This window comes from Mustela nivalis (genome assembly GCF_964662115.1).
Source record: "Mustela nivalis genome assembly, chromosome: 5".
In the NCBI taxonomy this organism is placed as follows: Eukaryota; Metazoa; Chordata; class Mammalia; order Carnivora; family Mustelidae; genus Mustela; species Mustela nivalis.
The window spans coordinates 100099256-100113582 of NC_139024.1; the positions used below are offsets into that span (position 1 = coordinate 100099256).

The 14327-nt window shown below is 37.4% G+C and overlaps 1 protein-coding gene across 2 annotated transcripts in view; it reads left to right on the forward strand.

The window, feature by feature from the left end:
- The first annotated feature begins 326 nt into the window (after positions 1–326).
- HCRTR2 (hypocretin receptor 2) overlaps positions 327–14327 on the forward strand; it is a 119971-nt gene continuing 105970 nt past the window's right edge. For both annotated transcript variants that reach the window (XM_082731242.1, XM_082731241.1), the window contains exon 1: positions 327–583. In XM_082731242.1, the coding sequence (XP_082587368.1) occupies positions 361–583 (223 nt within the window). In that variant the 5' untranslated portion in view covers positions 327–360. The remainder of the gene's footprint in view (positions 584–14327) is intronic.

Genomic DNA, 14327 nt, shown 5'->3' on the forward strand with positions numbered 1-14327 from the left:
AGCGCGGGTGGAGGCTGCGAGCTGCGGACTCGGTGCTGGAATGAGCAGTAATTGAGCCTGAGCCGAGCCCGAGGTAGCTTTCTCCTCCCGGTGTCATTGCTGCAGCCTCCAGTGCCTGGTCCCTAGTTCCTCGGCCACCTCTCTTCGCGGTGCAAAATCGTCTGAAAGACAGAGAAGCCGCCGCAGAAGTTGCCGGGCACTAGACTCCGGAGGCATTGGCTCAGTAACTTTTCACGTCATTTTCTGCTCTGGAGCCCCTTCTCGCGTCTCCGCGCCGCCTTTCGCACCGCAAATCACAGTGCTCATGGGGCAGGCGAAGAGCGGCTTGCGGCACTGAGCGGAACCGGACTCGAGCCCGTGATGTCCGGTACCAAATTGGAGGACTCCCCCCCTTGTCGCAACTGGTCATCTGCTTCGGAGCTGAATGAAACTCAAGAGCCCTTTTTGAACCCCACCGACTATGACGACGAGGAATTCCTGCGGTACCTGTGGAGGGAATACCTACACCCGAAAGAATATGAGTGGGTCCTGATTGCTGGGTACATCATCGTGTTCGTGGTGGCTCTTATTGGGAACGTCCTGGGTGAGTCTGGTCCCGGGCAGCCCTCCAGAGGACTGTTCACGTCCCCTCCGCCCCAGGCTGCAAAGGCTCTGAAGACCCCTCCCTCCCCCTGGGATGCAAACAAAGCAGTCGCTGCTCTCCGGGTGGGGTTTCCTATTTAAAAAAAAAAAAAAAAAAAAAAGTTTTCTGATTTTCGGAACCAGGACCAAGCCCTGGAATGGTAATCTCTTTTTCTTCAGGAGAAGAGGGGAAGCGCGTTTCTTTTGCGATCATCTCGGTTATAGGTGGCGAGAGCCGGGTAAGAACAGGGTCTCCAGGTGGATTTTGTTGAGTATAGGGAAATTCGTCATCCTTTTGTGTAACGTACGTAGTCGGGGATTTCGGGGGCTTTCTGGAGAGGTAAAGCTGGCAGAGGGCAAAGCCGTACTCCTAAGGAGCGAGCTCTCAGTGGCCATTGAAGTCACAAAGGATTTGTGAGCTAGGTAGAGTGCCCTTTGGCGAGGAGGTTAGGCTCTGTTTGGAGGTGGTAATAAAAAGGCAGGGAGCGGAGACAGAGGCGAAGCACGGAGGTGCACTCACGCACTGAAGCTAAATTAAACAGGAACCATGCCAGGAGCTGGCAAGAAGGAGGGGCATCTGAGAAAAGTACCAAAGAGATCTCAATCATTCATCCGCCTATCCATCCATTCATCATTCATCCACTCAACCACTCGCCGCCCCCCCTCCCCCACCCACCCAGCATGCTTGTTGCCAGGCTTGGGGAAATTTCGTTATTTATTTATTTATTTATTTATTTATTTATTTATGTTTGTCCAAAGACAAGACCAAGCTAACGCTAGACTCCCTATTTGTCTCTGAGTTCGTATGCAAACATAGTTTTCCCCATGGGTTTCCCAGCTTGGCACAATTTGAGTGTTGGGGAGGGGGTACAGTGTGGTATGGGGCTGTGATGATGTAGTTTTATTAGGGCAGCTGGGGAATCCACTTAAAAGGAGCTTTGGAAGGGAGGGACGAGTTAACATGAATTGTGAATGGAAGGAGAGTGTACCTTGATGAATGGAGAGTAGGAGGCATTTCAAATGCAGAGGGCAGTGTGGAGGCAATCTGTTAAAAATGACAGGAGGAGACGCGGTGTGTGTGTGTGGGGGGGGGAGCTAGGATAAGATGCTCTTGATTTTCAGTTACAAAAAGGGTAGATGAGCAAGGTGAGAGAGGCTGAGTGGCTTTGAAGTCCAAAGCAAAGAATCTGTAGCTGCAACGGAGTTGGTAAGGAACTTACCGGTTTTCAGCACTAATTTGATTTTTACCTTCTCTCCCCAAATGTGTCAGTCTGGTAGGAAGCATTCAAAGTACTCTCTCACCAATTCAGCAGACAGGGTAGTTGGTAGTATGTGATTGAGAAGCATTCTGGAGAGTTAGTATAATATTATCTTTTTTAAGAGAGATACAAATCCTCTGAAAACGTTTTTTTTTTTTTAAATAATACTGTATTATTTTCAGGCACTTTTATTTTGTTGATGTTTTAAAGGTAAACATAAAGGGAATCTTTGGGTGATGCAAACAAGGTGGAAGAAGGTGAAAATACACACACTTAGGGTCCTTTGTTATAAAGATAATTGTGTTAATAATAATGGTTTTCTTATTTCCCTTCATGGAATCCATTCTTAGAGTCACAACTATTAAAGCACATAGCCGCCAGCATAGAAACATATCACTGTGTTATGTCAACACTTAATGATAAGTAAGTAATCTAAATTGAACATTCATCGAGTACCTACCATGTGCCAGACTCCTTCACATATACCTTCATTTAAACCTCAAAATAACCCACATTTGACAGAAGAAGAAACAAGACTTAGAGAAATGAAATGGCTTATTAAAGAACATAATTCAGATTCAACTGCATTTCTTCTGAGCTCAGATCCAGAATTCTCCATTGGTATTCTACTCTACAGCTAGAAAGCATTGAGAGAATGAGTTCTTTGCTCCTTGTTTTCTACAAGCCTATTAAATGTACTTCCTGTTCTCTTTTGCATCTATGTCCACTGTTAATAAATTACCATGAAGGGTTAATGGCTCTGTCATTGTCGCCAACAAAATTCTATCCAGAGAGGAATGTTATTGCATTGCAGTAAAAATTTGACCTGTTTTGCAGGAATAGCTGCAAATCACAACTATTCCCCTTCCCTAATTTTTATTACAGGCTTAATCTCTGTGGTGAAATTTGTTTCCCTTTGCTGTTACTTTATTCTGGCCTTACACAGAATATTGATGTCTGGTCTTTATATTCCAACTGCATAGTTTAGGGGTACGTGTTTGCAAGCCCGAGGAGTGTTTTAGTCTCAAGAAGGGAACACCTCTATGTATTTCATAGTGTCAAGGAAAAGAGCACTGTCCACAGCCCCAAGTGCTGAAATGGCCAGTTCCATTCAGCTTAAAAAGAAAAATTTACTCAAAGCACTGGGCTTTCAAGACACTGACAGCTATTTTCTTAAGGACTAAATGACACAGAAATCCTCCCTGGTTGAACCGAAACCCATTCTTTACTGACATATTCCCTGAAAGTTGATGAAGTTTAAGTTTGACATTTAAACAAATGATCAGTGTCTCATTACTCACAGACAACTTCCTGCTCTTTGATATCACTGTCAAATTTGCAAAACGGATTAGATGGAGAATTGCTTTTTTGCCCCTTTGGTAAAAGTAATTTTATGCATAGAGTGGTAGGACAAGGAATCACATTATTCAAGCAAGATAAAGAGGCAACTATTAGGTATGAAGGTGAAAGACCACAGTGTGGGCAGCAGATGTAATCCCTGACCCTTCAGATCTACTCACCATTTGCACTTTCATGTAACTGACTACTTGGGAAATTTCAACCTTGTTGAACTTTCAGATATAATGTGATCAGTTAGAAGTCATTTCCCCTACAATGTCCTTTGTAAAATGATGTAACAGGATATGCCCTGAGCAGAATGACAAAGCCTTGATCATCTCCACCTCTTTTTCTTCTTTCCACAGTTCTTTTCTCTCATGTCCCTTCTCCCATCTGTATCATGTGTTTCTTCCCAGTGATGAAAAACATTTTTCTGAAAAAAAATGCAACACAAGTCATTCAAAATAAGACAAAAGTTACCCTACATTAAATTTCATGAGTATATGCATTCTAATAAAAGACAAATGCATGTCTACTTATAGAATTTTAGGTCACAGGAAAGAAGATAGGACAGAGTTCTTTTTGGACACAGTGTTTTTCCAGTATCTTCAAAATTATGCCACATATAACCTGTTCCTAAGTATGTCTTGTACTATAGCCAAATAGATGCATTCAATTATTTGACCAGTACATTTTGAACAATATTATGTTTTTAAAATTAATATGTGTTGGGGGAGGGCTCTTGGGGACACTCAGAAGAATGTATTTGATGTTATTCCTACTTATTTTTCCTTGAGTTGAAACTGGACAGAGTGGTGGGTTCTAGTCAACTCAAGCATTAAACAGCTGGAGGAAATGAGCAAGTCTCTACCTATCTTACTTCTGCATTCAAAGATATCATGATTTCTTTTTAAGCTGGAATGCTTTTATCTTTTCTGTTGTTGTCTCCATATGAAAAATGAGGAGAGCATTCAACAGTCCAGCTGTGCTTGGTGCTTCTTGTATGACCATTTGCATGTCATTGAACTCTCTGTTTTTTCTATTTGAAAATTAAGGTTGATAATATGGGCCTTATAGAAATCTTATGTATAATATTACATATAGAGAAGGACACAGACGTGTGTGTCTGTATTTTTCTTACACATAGTAGGCATTGAGTGCTAATTTCTATCCCTTCATTCCCACTATTGAAATCTCTCCCTGATGTAGTTTGCAGCTGTCTTCTGCTTCTATGATCACTCTGCAGCTCTGTAGCTCTTTACAACCACTGTTCTGCCTTTTTCTTAATTGAGATGTTTCCTAAAAGCAATTAGTAAAGTGGAGTTGGCACATGTTGCTCTCCTTTTCCATACTGGCTCCACCCACTCATCACCTAATATGTGTTTAGTGCCTTCATACTAACTACTTAACATTGCCTTCTCAGCTCTCAGTGAAAGTCATTGCTAAGTATCAGGATAATATTCTCTTTCAGCTTAAATTTGCTTGCACTGGGTCCTATCTACTCAGAGTTATGGGTTGCTGTTGGGCTGTTGTTTGGTCTGTCACTATTAATGTTTTAAATAGCATGTGTGCACACACACATACACAGGTAATATGTTGATTTAACTCAGTTGAAGTGCACTGTCTATTAAGGAATTTACCAGATAACATTTAAGTTAAATTGGGAGGATGAGATGGGTGGAATATCTGTAATGGGCTGCCTATTACAGAGTTAATCATATGTCCCAGATATGCAGCTGACAAGAGTTACAAGTTTGTACTACTTCTAAGCCTAAGAAACATTTATTTCCTACTTCTTCTAATGACCAGTTCACATCTGTGGGTGTTTCTAAACCTACCCTTTCCTACACAGGAGACAGAAGGATGTTAGAGATAATACATTACTTATTTCTGCCAAGACCTGATAGAAGTCATGAATGATGGGGGTAAAATGTAATAGTAGCCATGGAGCTTTAAACTTTTGTATTTTTAGTTACATAAAGTAAAATATACTTATCTGAATAAGTATTAAACTGATGTCACCACACTTTGACTAAAAACATAACCACCTAGTTTTACTGGGTAAAATAAATCATGTGTTTTATTTATTTTATAACAAAGTGTTATTTTATAACAGAATCTCAGTGATAACTTTTAAAATGGTTACCTCATAGATAACAGCAACATGTGTCATTTACAGGCAATAATTACATAATATATGCTACTGATAAGGTAAATGTAATGGATTCTTCCTATATTTGGAAAAAATGAGGAAAACGAAATAATGAAAATAATAACAATTTTCAAAAAAGGCCAAATCTAACACTCAAATGCAAATACAGTATTCTATTGTTTAAAATTTCTTATTCTTTTCATTAAGACATACATATATGTTTTATATTACATATGTATATATTATATATATACATACATTAATTTTCATCATTTTATATTCTAGAATATATTTGAAAATCATTATGTACTGCAGCTATGTTAGCTGGAGTCTCACTCAGCTCCCCATATTCAGGAGTATCCACTGCTGAAAAAGACAGAAAAAATAATTTTCTGTCTTTCTTCTTACAGCATTATGACATAACCCAGAATTATAGGGACGCATATTCTATTAAGTACTGGCTTACTAATAGGAGTCAGTCAGTGACCTTTGATAGAAGAACCTGAGGATTCATCTCTAGTTCCCCTTCTCACTGCAAAGGAAAATGAAGAATATTTATTGAGCACCAAATGCTAAGTCCTGAATGCTAAGCTCCACAATGTATATATGTATTTTATTGATGCCTCATAGCAAACTAAAAGGAGATTAATAGCTTTGTTTTACAAATGAGGAAAATGATGTTCAAAAGCTATTTTAACTTCTTCCGAAGTTTAGTCAGACAGTAAGAAGCAGAACTAAGTTTCAAATATGGATTGATCAGGTCCCATGGCCCAGCTGTGTTCCATTACTTCATCCTGTCTCCCTTGTTTCTCATCTTGACTCAGACAGAAACACAGAAAAAAGAGTGGAAATGATGCTTAGATGTGCCCTCTAGACTATTTACAGAGTTGTTCTGGCATGTTGCCATGCTCTATCTCTGATAGACTACAGTTCTTCAGCTATGAGGATGAGCTCATTTGATAAGCTAATCAAGGTCAGGCTGGGGTTACTTTACAAGACAAAATTTCAAGGTAAAATAGTTGCTGCCAAAAATGCTTTTGCCTGTTTGGGATGGGGGTGGGGTGACTCATTGGGTAAATGTTAGATAATTGTGTCCAAGGATTATTTTGCTATTGAATGTGCTGTCTTTAGACACAACTTAAGACTGAGAACCTAAACATTTAATATATCAAATAATCCAAAGATATTTCTTTCCTTTATTGGTTTTCAAACCTACTCGTGTATTTTTTTAAAAAAAATAATAAAAAAAAATAACGGGTTTCTATTGATTTGATTGAATAAGTCAATCTTTATATCACATAATGATATGTTCCTGGAGCATAATGGTGTTATGTATGTCCAAAGAGCATTGCCCATCACACCAGATATGAAATGACCTTTAAATGCAGATATTGGAACACTTTACGACACTAATGGATGAAATACATAACATCTATGATGAGTCTTTTGAATTGCTGACTCTTTGGGCTGAGTTTATTCATTTTACTTTTGTTCCCAATGAGGGGTTATCTTTTAACCAAGCAAATAGATATAGGATATATTTTGAATATGTATATTCTGTTTCCAACAGAATAATTTTCTTATAAACAAAAAACAAATTTTCAAAATAAATATATATATACTTTATTCTTAAAAATATTTTGGGATTATCATCATTGAATCTTTTCCAGTAATTTTGTTTCAATATTAAATAGATATGAAGAATGTTTAATAATTATGTAGTATTTTACTCTTCAGAAGACATTGTTACATATATATTGTCTCATTTATTCTTCATAATATTATGAGATAGGTATTATTTAATGAATCAAGGACTTAAAGTGATTTAAAATTACTTAAAAAGTTTAAGTAACTGGAGATATCAAAGGGTTATATGTCAGCTTGGGGAAAGCTTGCCAGTTTCCTGTATTCCAAGAGACCAGGTTAAGGTCTCTTTGGCCTTTAGCTATGATGTCTTTGATACATGATTTTGTCAATGTTCTGAGTACAGACACACTTTAACCAAATTCACGAACCTGGTAAAAAAGAAAATAAGGAAAGAATTCTACTGTTTTGATTTAAAATAATGATTTTATTATTTAAAATTAATGATTAAATTAATTATTTAAAATGATTCACTTTTATGAATCTTAGAATACTTGAAGTCCATCCAATCATCATAGTCTCTTCTGATAGTCATATCTACATGAAGAGCTTCACTGGTTGAATAACTAGGTTATGCCAAAGCAGCAAGTAAACCCTAAATTTTCACTGGTTTTATGTCACAGAAGTTTATTTTTTGTCTGTTTAACATTTAATGTAGGTTGGAGAGTCTGTTTCATACAATGACACAAGGTTGAGGAGTCCCTCATGTTTTATGTACCACCTTAACATGTGGGCTCTGTTATAACCAAACTGGTTCTCAATGTTCCTGCATCAACTGATAGTCATACCCTGTGTAGCTCTTTTCACACTGTGCCAGAATCGGCTTGGATGACCAATAACATACAGCAGAAGTAACAGTATGTCACTTTAAGATAACATTATAAAAGGTTATAGCTTTTTTTAAAATACTATTTTATTTTTCTTTTTTTAAAGATTTTATTTATTTATTTGACAGAGAGAGAGGGATCACAAGTAGGCAGAGGCAGGCAGATAGAGAGAGGGGGGAAGCCGGGAGCCCCATGCGGGGCTCGATCCCAGGACCCTGAAATCATGACTTGAGCTGAAGGCCTAACCCACTAAGCCACCCAGGCACCCCAAGGTTACAGCTTCTGCCTTGAGTTCCTACTCTCTCTTGCTCTTGGACATCTTGCTATGGAGAATGTAAGGTGCCTTGTGAGCAACTCACATGGTAAAGGTTTGAAATATCCAGGCAACCACCATATAGGAAATGTGGCCTGCTAACAACCGCATGTATGATCATGGAAACAAATCCTTCATCCAGTCTGAGATAACATAGCATCATCCTCCCCTCAGCCCCTAGCTTTATTGAAACTTAGGGACACACTCTGAGACAGAACTCTTACCAAGTTTCTCATAGATACTTTAGAAGTTGTGAGATAATAAATGTATCTTGCTTAACATTTTTAAGTTCAGGGATAAGTTGTTAGGCAGCCTATAAAGTATCGAGCAGCCTCAGGATAGAAGAGTAAACTGAGAAAAAATACTGCCTCTAAACTACCTTTGCCAAATGTCAACACATGTCAGTCATGCCCATAATCATTTGGCCAAAGCCAGTCATATTTTATCACCCTAACGGCAAACAGGATTGGAAAGTATAAGGGAACACTGTCTTTGTTACAGAAAGTATAAGAGAACACTATCTTTGTTTATGCAATGGGTAAAAGTATTTTGTAACATGCATGGATTCAGAACAAGGGGAGTTAGTGGAATTAAGTACCTAATGGCATAAGCCTAAGAGAAGCTGATAAAATACATCTGCTTCACATTTTGGATCTTGCCAATGTAAATAACATAAATATTGGGAGACTTTGTGCCAGTTACTGTGCTAAGAATCTAGGATACGATCATAGAAACCAAGGAGCCTACACTTTGGTTGAAGAGGCAGACATATTCTACACTTTGGTTGAAGAGGCAGACATATTAAGAGATAATTTCAGTATAATGTGACAAGTACTCTTGATAGATGGGTTACAGGATGCAGTAGCATATAAGAAGAATACTTAGTTCCATTTGGGGGATTAGAGAAAGATTCAGGAGGAGATGACACCCGTGCTGCATATTATGTACGGATTCAAGTTACACAGGTGAAAAAAATTGGGTAAGGATGTTCTAAGCAAAGGAAACAACATGAGCAAAATCAAAGAGGCGTGAAATAGCATGGGCTATGAAGAGAATGCTAAGCAATTGGGTAATTTGAGTGTAAGTAAGTGCATGAGGAGAGTCCAGGGAAGAAGCTGGAGTAGTAGATGAGGATTGGGTTCTGAAACGCCTTGTGTACCATACCAGAAATCTCGGCTAGCTTTGACACTGCAGTTTAGAGGGAGGCCTTTGAAGATTAAAGGAGAGTGCCATCATTAGTCTGCATTTCTCATGAGAGCATTGTAGGGGTAATGTAAAGAATAAATCTAAAGGGATAAATGTGAACTTTTTCACGCCAGGATTTGTGTCCTGTTTGAGTCTCATTTAATCAAGCCTGCTTAAATAAAAACAAAATTTGATAATAAAAGATATAATCAATATTTCCTAGATAATTAACTCTAGGAGGCTAGAAATATCACTTTCGAGATCCATTATAAAACATTTCAGCTTCTGCCTTGAGTGCTCACTCTCCCTCTTACTCTTGGACTACTTGCTATTGTGTTGCATTAGGAAGAAAAGAAAAAAGCAGAAAGTGAGAAATGGAGAGGAAACAAGTAAAAAGAGGGAAGAGGAAAATGACTAAAATATAGAAAACCTGTTGCTATGTCTTTGTCTTCTTTGTAGACTATTTCAATGTGAGAAGTAGTTTCTCATTTTTAAAGCTTTAAAAAAAAAAAACATTTATTTATTTTATGAGGGGAAGGGGCAGAGGGAGAAGGAGGATCTCAAGCAGACTCCACACTGAGAGTGGATCCCAATGTGGGCCCTGATCTCACAACACTGAGATCATGACCTGAACAAAAACCAAGAGTTGAACACTCAACCAGCTGCACCACCGAGGTACCCCAAGAAGTAATTTCTCCTTAAAGTAATTTTTCATATGTCTGTGTGTGTATACATGTGTATACATGCAGGATTAAGAATCCTGAAAGAGGTACTTAAGATTATTACATGCCATGGCTCTATTAACATTTTCTAGTATTCTGTATAATTTTTCACTAAAACGATTTTTGTAATGACTTATTTTTTAAGGTTTTGATGGGTCACTATGCTCCTAGTTATCCATCTTTTTGGCTTTTAAGTCATTTTTTACATCATACTGAAATTCAAAAGATAAAAATTTGAGACTTGATGAAAATTTTTCATCAATTAAAATTTTTTCCAACTAAAGCCCCAAATTTTTACTCCAAATTATTTGTAACTTTCTAAGTATGTTCATTTGAAAGTTTATCTTAAATGGGAATTTCATCATGCAAATAATTAAAATGATACTATATTGACCCCAGGATGGCCCTTAGGGAATTACAGGGAACATTTCCCCCCAAGCTGACATGGTAACACTACAGAATTTCCAAAACTGTGGTTAGTTTAAAATGCTTTTTTTGCTATTTTTCCTCACAATGAGAATACAGAGGTGATTAAAAATTGCAACATTCTTTTCTAGATTTTCGGAGAGTTTTATTGCTTCTCTGCCTTTTGGCTAAGATCAAGTGTAAATTTTCAGAGAGTTTTTATTCTTACTTAGTGACTATAAAATGAATATATAAAACACGTGGTTTACAACCATGTAGGACTTTGATTTTATCACTACATTGCTAGAAATGGGGTCAGAAAGCCATTGTCTGTAATAATTTATTTTATCAATTTAGAATGAATTTGATGAGTCATCCACTTTGGTAGAGAACCATATGCCTTATAAATATCATATTGAAGCCAATTTGTCTTTCTTAAAATATGCAGGTCGTGGTGATCTTTCAAAGACAGAAGTAGAGAGGTATGGTTAAGTGCTTATCAAACAGTTTTGTCATTGTATAAAACTGAGTCAATTTTTGGTTATAAAAGAATGGCTAAAAACTTAAATCTCTCCAATAAAAATACTTACTATAAAATTTCCCCCATCTTAGAAAGCTCAAAAAGAAATACATTAACAAATTTCACCAGCTGGTGCAGGAAAAAACTTCATAATTATTGGGACATTTATGTGCTCGGACTTGATTTATATTGTAGACACAGGAAAGCCTAGAAAGACCTTGTTCTTTGAAGTCATCAGAGATGGTGATGGTGACTCATAGATTCCTGAAAGTCAATAAAGTTACCTAGTTTATAAATCTATGTGTTTTTCCCCCAGGCATGGTGAATTTTGCAACTGGTCAGATGGGAAACAGAACTTAGTGTCAAAAAGGGGAAAATAAAAATTTAAGAACTTAAAAACACATACAAATAAAAACACCTGTATACACACAGGTATTTGCACTATATGACTAATATGACTTTAATACACCCTCATTTTTTTTTGTTTTGTTTTGTTTTGTTTGTTGTTGTTGTTGTTGTTGTTTTTCCATCCAGGATTAAGAATCTACCTTCCAGGGCACCTGGGTGGCTCAGTGGGTTAAAGCCTCTGCCTTCAGCTCAGGTCATGATCCTAGGGCTAGGGTCCTGGGATAGAGCCCCACATCAGGCTCTCTGATCAGCAGGGATCCTGCTTCCTGCTCTCTCTGCCTGCCTCTCTGCCTACTTGTAATTTCTGTCTGTCAAATAAATAAATAAAATCTTAAAAAAAAAAAAAAGAATCTACCTTCCATACTTGAAAAATTCTAAAAACTCTATATAATCCCTTGACTTTGAGAAACTCAAGAGATATTTTCAACTATCCCCTGAGTAAATGAACTAGACTTTAAGGATACAAAGGGAATATAGACTTTAGAGATGAGTAACTCCCTGAATGAATATCCACATTGTAAGAAGGAGTATCCTCTGGGTGACCCATCCTTCCAGCATCATTTCTTTTTCTTGAACTGACTCCATGTATTCCTGCTTTAGAGTTTTCACAATTTATAACCCCCTCTGGCCCTCTCACAGCTCTGCTCAGCTCACCTGTCACACTTTCAGAAAAGGCCTCTAAGAAGGCCTACGCTGGATCCCTCTGAGTCCCTTTTCATGTATTGGGATGCCATCCTTTTATATTTTTGTCGTAGAATTTATTACTACATGAAATTATATTATTGGTTTGTCAGTTTTTCTGTTGTCTCCCTCAAGTCACGTGTAAGTTCTATGAGAGTGGTTTCCTTTTTTTTTTTTTTTTCTTTTTTTCAGGTATATCCTCAATGTCTAGGACAGTGTTGGACGTACAACAATTTTTATCTACCAAATGAAATACTGGACTTCTACCAGGAGGAATTCCTTAGGAATAATATTTATTTATTAAACATTGCAGGCTTTAAATTCCTTTTACATAAAAACTAAAAATAAAACCTCAGTAATTTGAGTTTTCAAACATCTTAAGGAATATGCACATTAAAATAAATATATAATTATGAGAGTAATGATTATGAGAGACCAATTGTAAAATTTCTCCCAGTAATGAGATGTCCTTGATATTACCATGAAACTATTCTGTTCTTCCCGTGAAAAGGAATGGGATTTATAGACTATGGCAGGTTTCTTCATCTTTTCTCATGGAAGTTGAACCACAATCCTTCCAAATAGCATGACATATTTCTTTAATAACTGAGAAGAACATGTAATATACAAAATCCTTAATTAAGCTGTGTTTGTTTCAAAGCAACTTTCAGTAGTCTTGCGTGTTTTATAAAAGTCTAAGGAAACATTCAACCATTGGTATCTCCAATGAAATAGAAGAGATGAGACTGAATGTTATGGTGATTCTGCACTCCCTGCAATTTAAAAGACTAAAAGTATCCGCCCCCCCCCCCCCCGAGCCCAGGATATTTCAGAAATGCCCACAAAGTCTCAGGTTTAGGAATTCTTTGTCATTCTTTCTCATCCCATGACTTATGTCAATTTTGATACACTACACTGTTCAGACAATTGAAAAAAAAAAAATCCTGCTCTCAGGTAGAGGGCAAGAGCAATGTCGGTAATAACCAGATACTTCTAGACATTTCATTTAATGAGGGGTAAGGAGACAATAAACTCTTTTGACTAATTTCAGTCTTCTAATTCCTGAAATATCCACCAAATTAAAAATTTTTAAAAATTGAAGTACAGTTGTGGGACACTAAGTGTCTCTGTCTGTTAGGCATCCAACTCTTGATTTTAACTCAGCTCATGACCTCAGGGTCATGAGATGGAGCCCCACATGGGGCTTATGCTCAGTGGGCAGTCTGATTGAGATTCTCTCTCTCCCTTTCCCTCTGCCCCTCACCCCACTCATACACATGCTTTCCCTCTCTCTCTCAAATAAATAAATAAATCTTGAGGAAGAAAAAACTTATGTAAAGTCTTAGGAGGTATGGCTAGTTCTAGCAGATCTTTGACCTACTGACCAATTTTATTAATGTTTCTTATATTATGAATCATGTGAATTCCAGACATGGTAGGTTTTTTTGAATTGCTATATTGCTCTAATTATTAAGTCTTCTACCAAACATTCTATCAATGTTTGCCATCCATTGTCTTAGTTAATCCTACAACAACCTGTGTGATAGGGCTATTGTTTGCTCCTTTTTCCCAGGTAGTGAAATTTAGTATTAGAGAGCTGCTATCATGTTAGTTGTTTGAATAACTACATATTATCACTTGGCTTCCCCTTTTCTGAACAGTAGGTAAATACAGATCTCTGTTCTCCATTTCCATTCTTCCATGGATAGCATAGCTATGCTAGTACACATAGCAAATTGAAAAATATGATATGCGTAATATAAGGAAAATACAAATTCTCATGCACATTTTTTTGTAAATTCAACTGAAGTTCCAATGTCTAATCAACACTGCCTTGGTGATCTGTAAGTCATCATCAGTACCCAGCCACAGAAATAGAGGGGAAGAAGAGCAGTAGCTAGTCAAGCTTAACATAGATTTTCTGTCCTGGTAAACAGGAGTTCATTAAGCCTCTCTGAGTTCTGAGTCACCATCAACAACAATGGCAGTATCTACAGATTGCTAGTTTGAGGTCATGCAAATATGTCTTTGTGATCTAAATGGAGGTAAAAGCAACAGAGAGAATCAGCAGTCTCAGTCCAAATGTAGCAACAAAAGGCACATACACCAAAAAATAAAGCAATCTTGCACCAATACACTGGTTTTCTAGGGCTTATCTAATTTGAAGCTATTTCCTTTTCTTATTTCATTCAGCAAACATTTATTGAACACCCACAGCACATAACCTATTCTATTACATTCTGTGGAGGAAA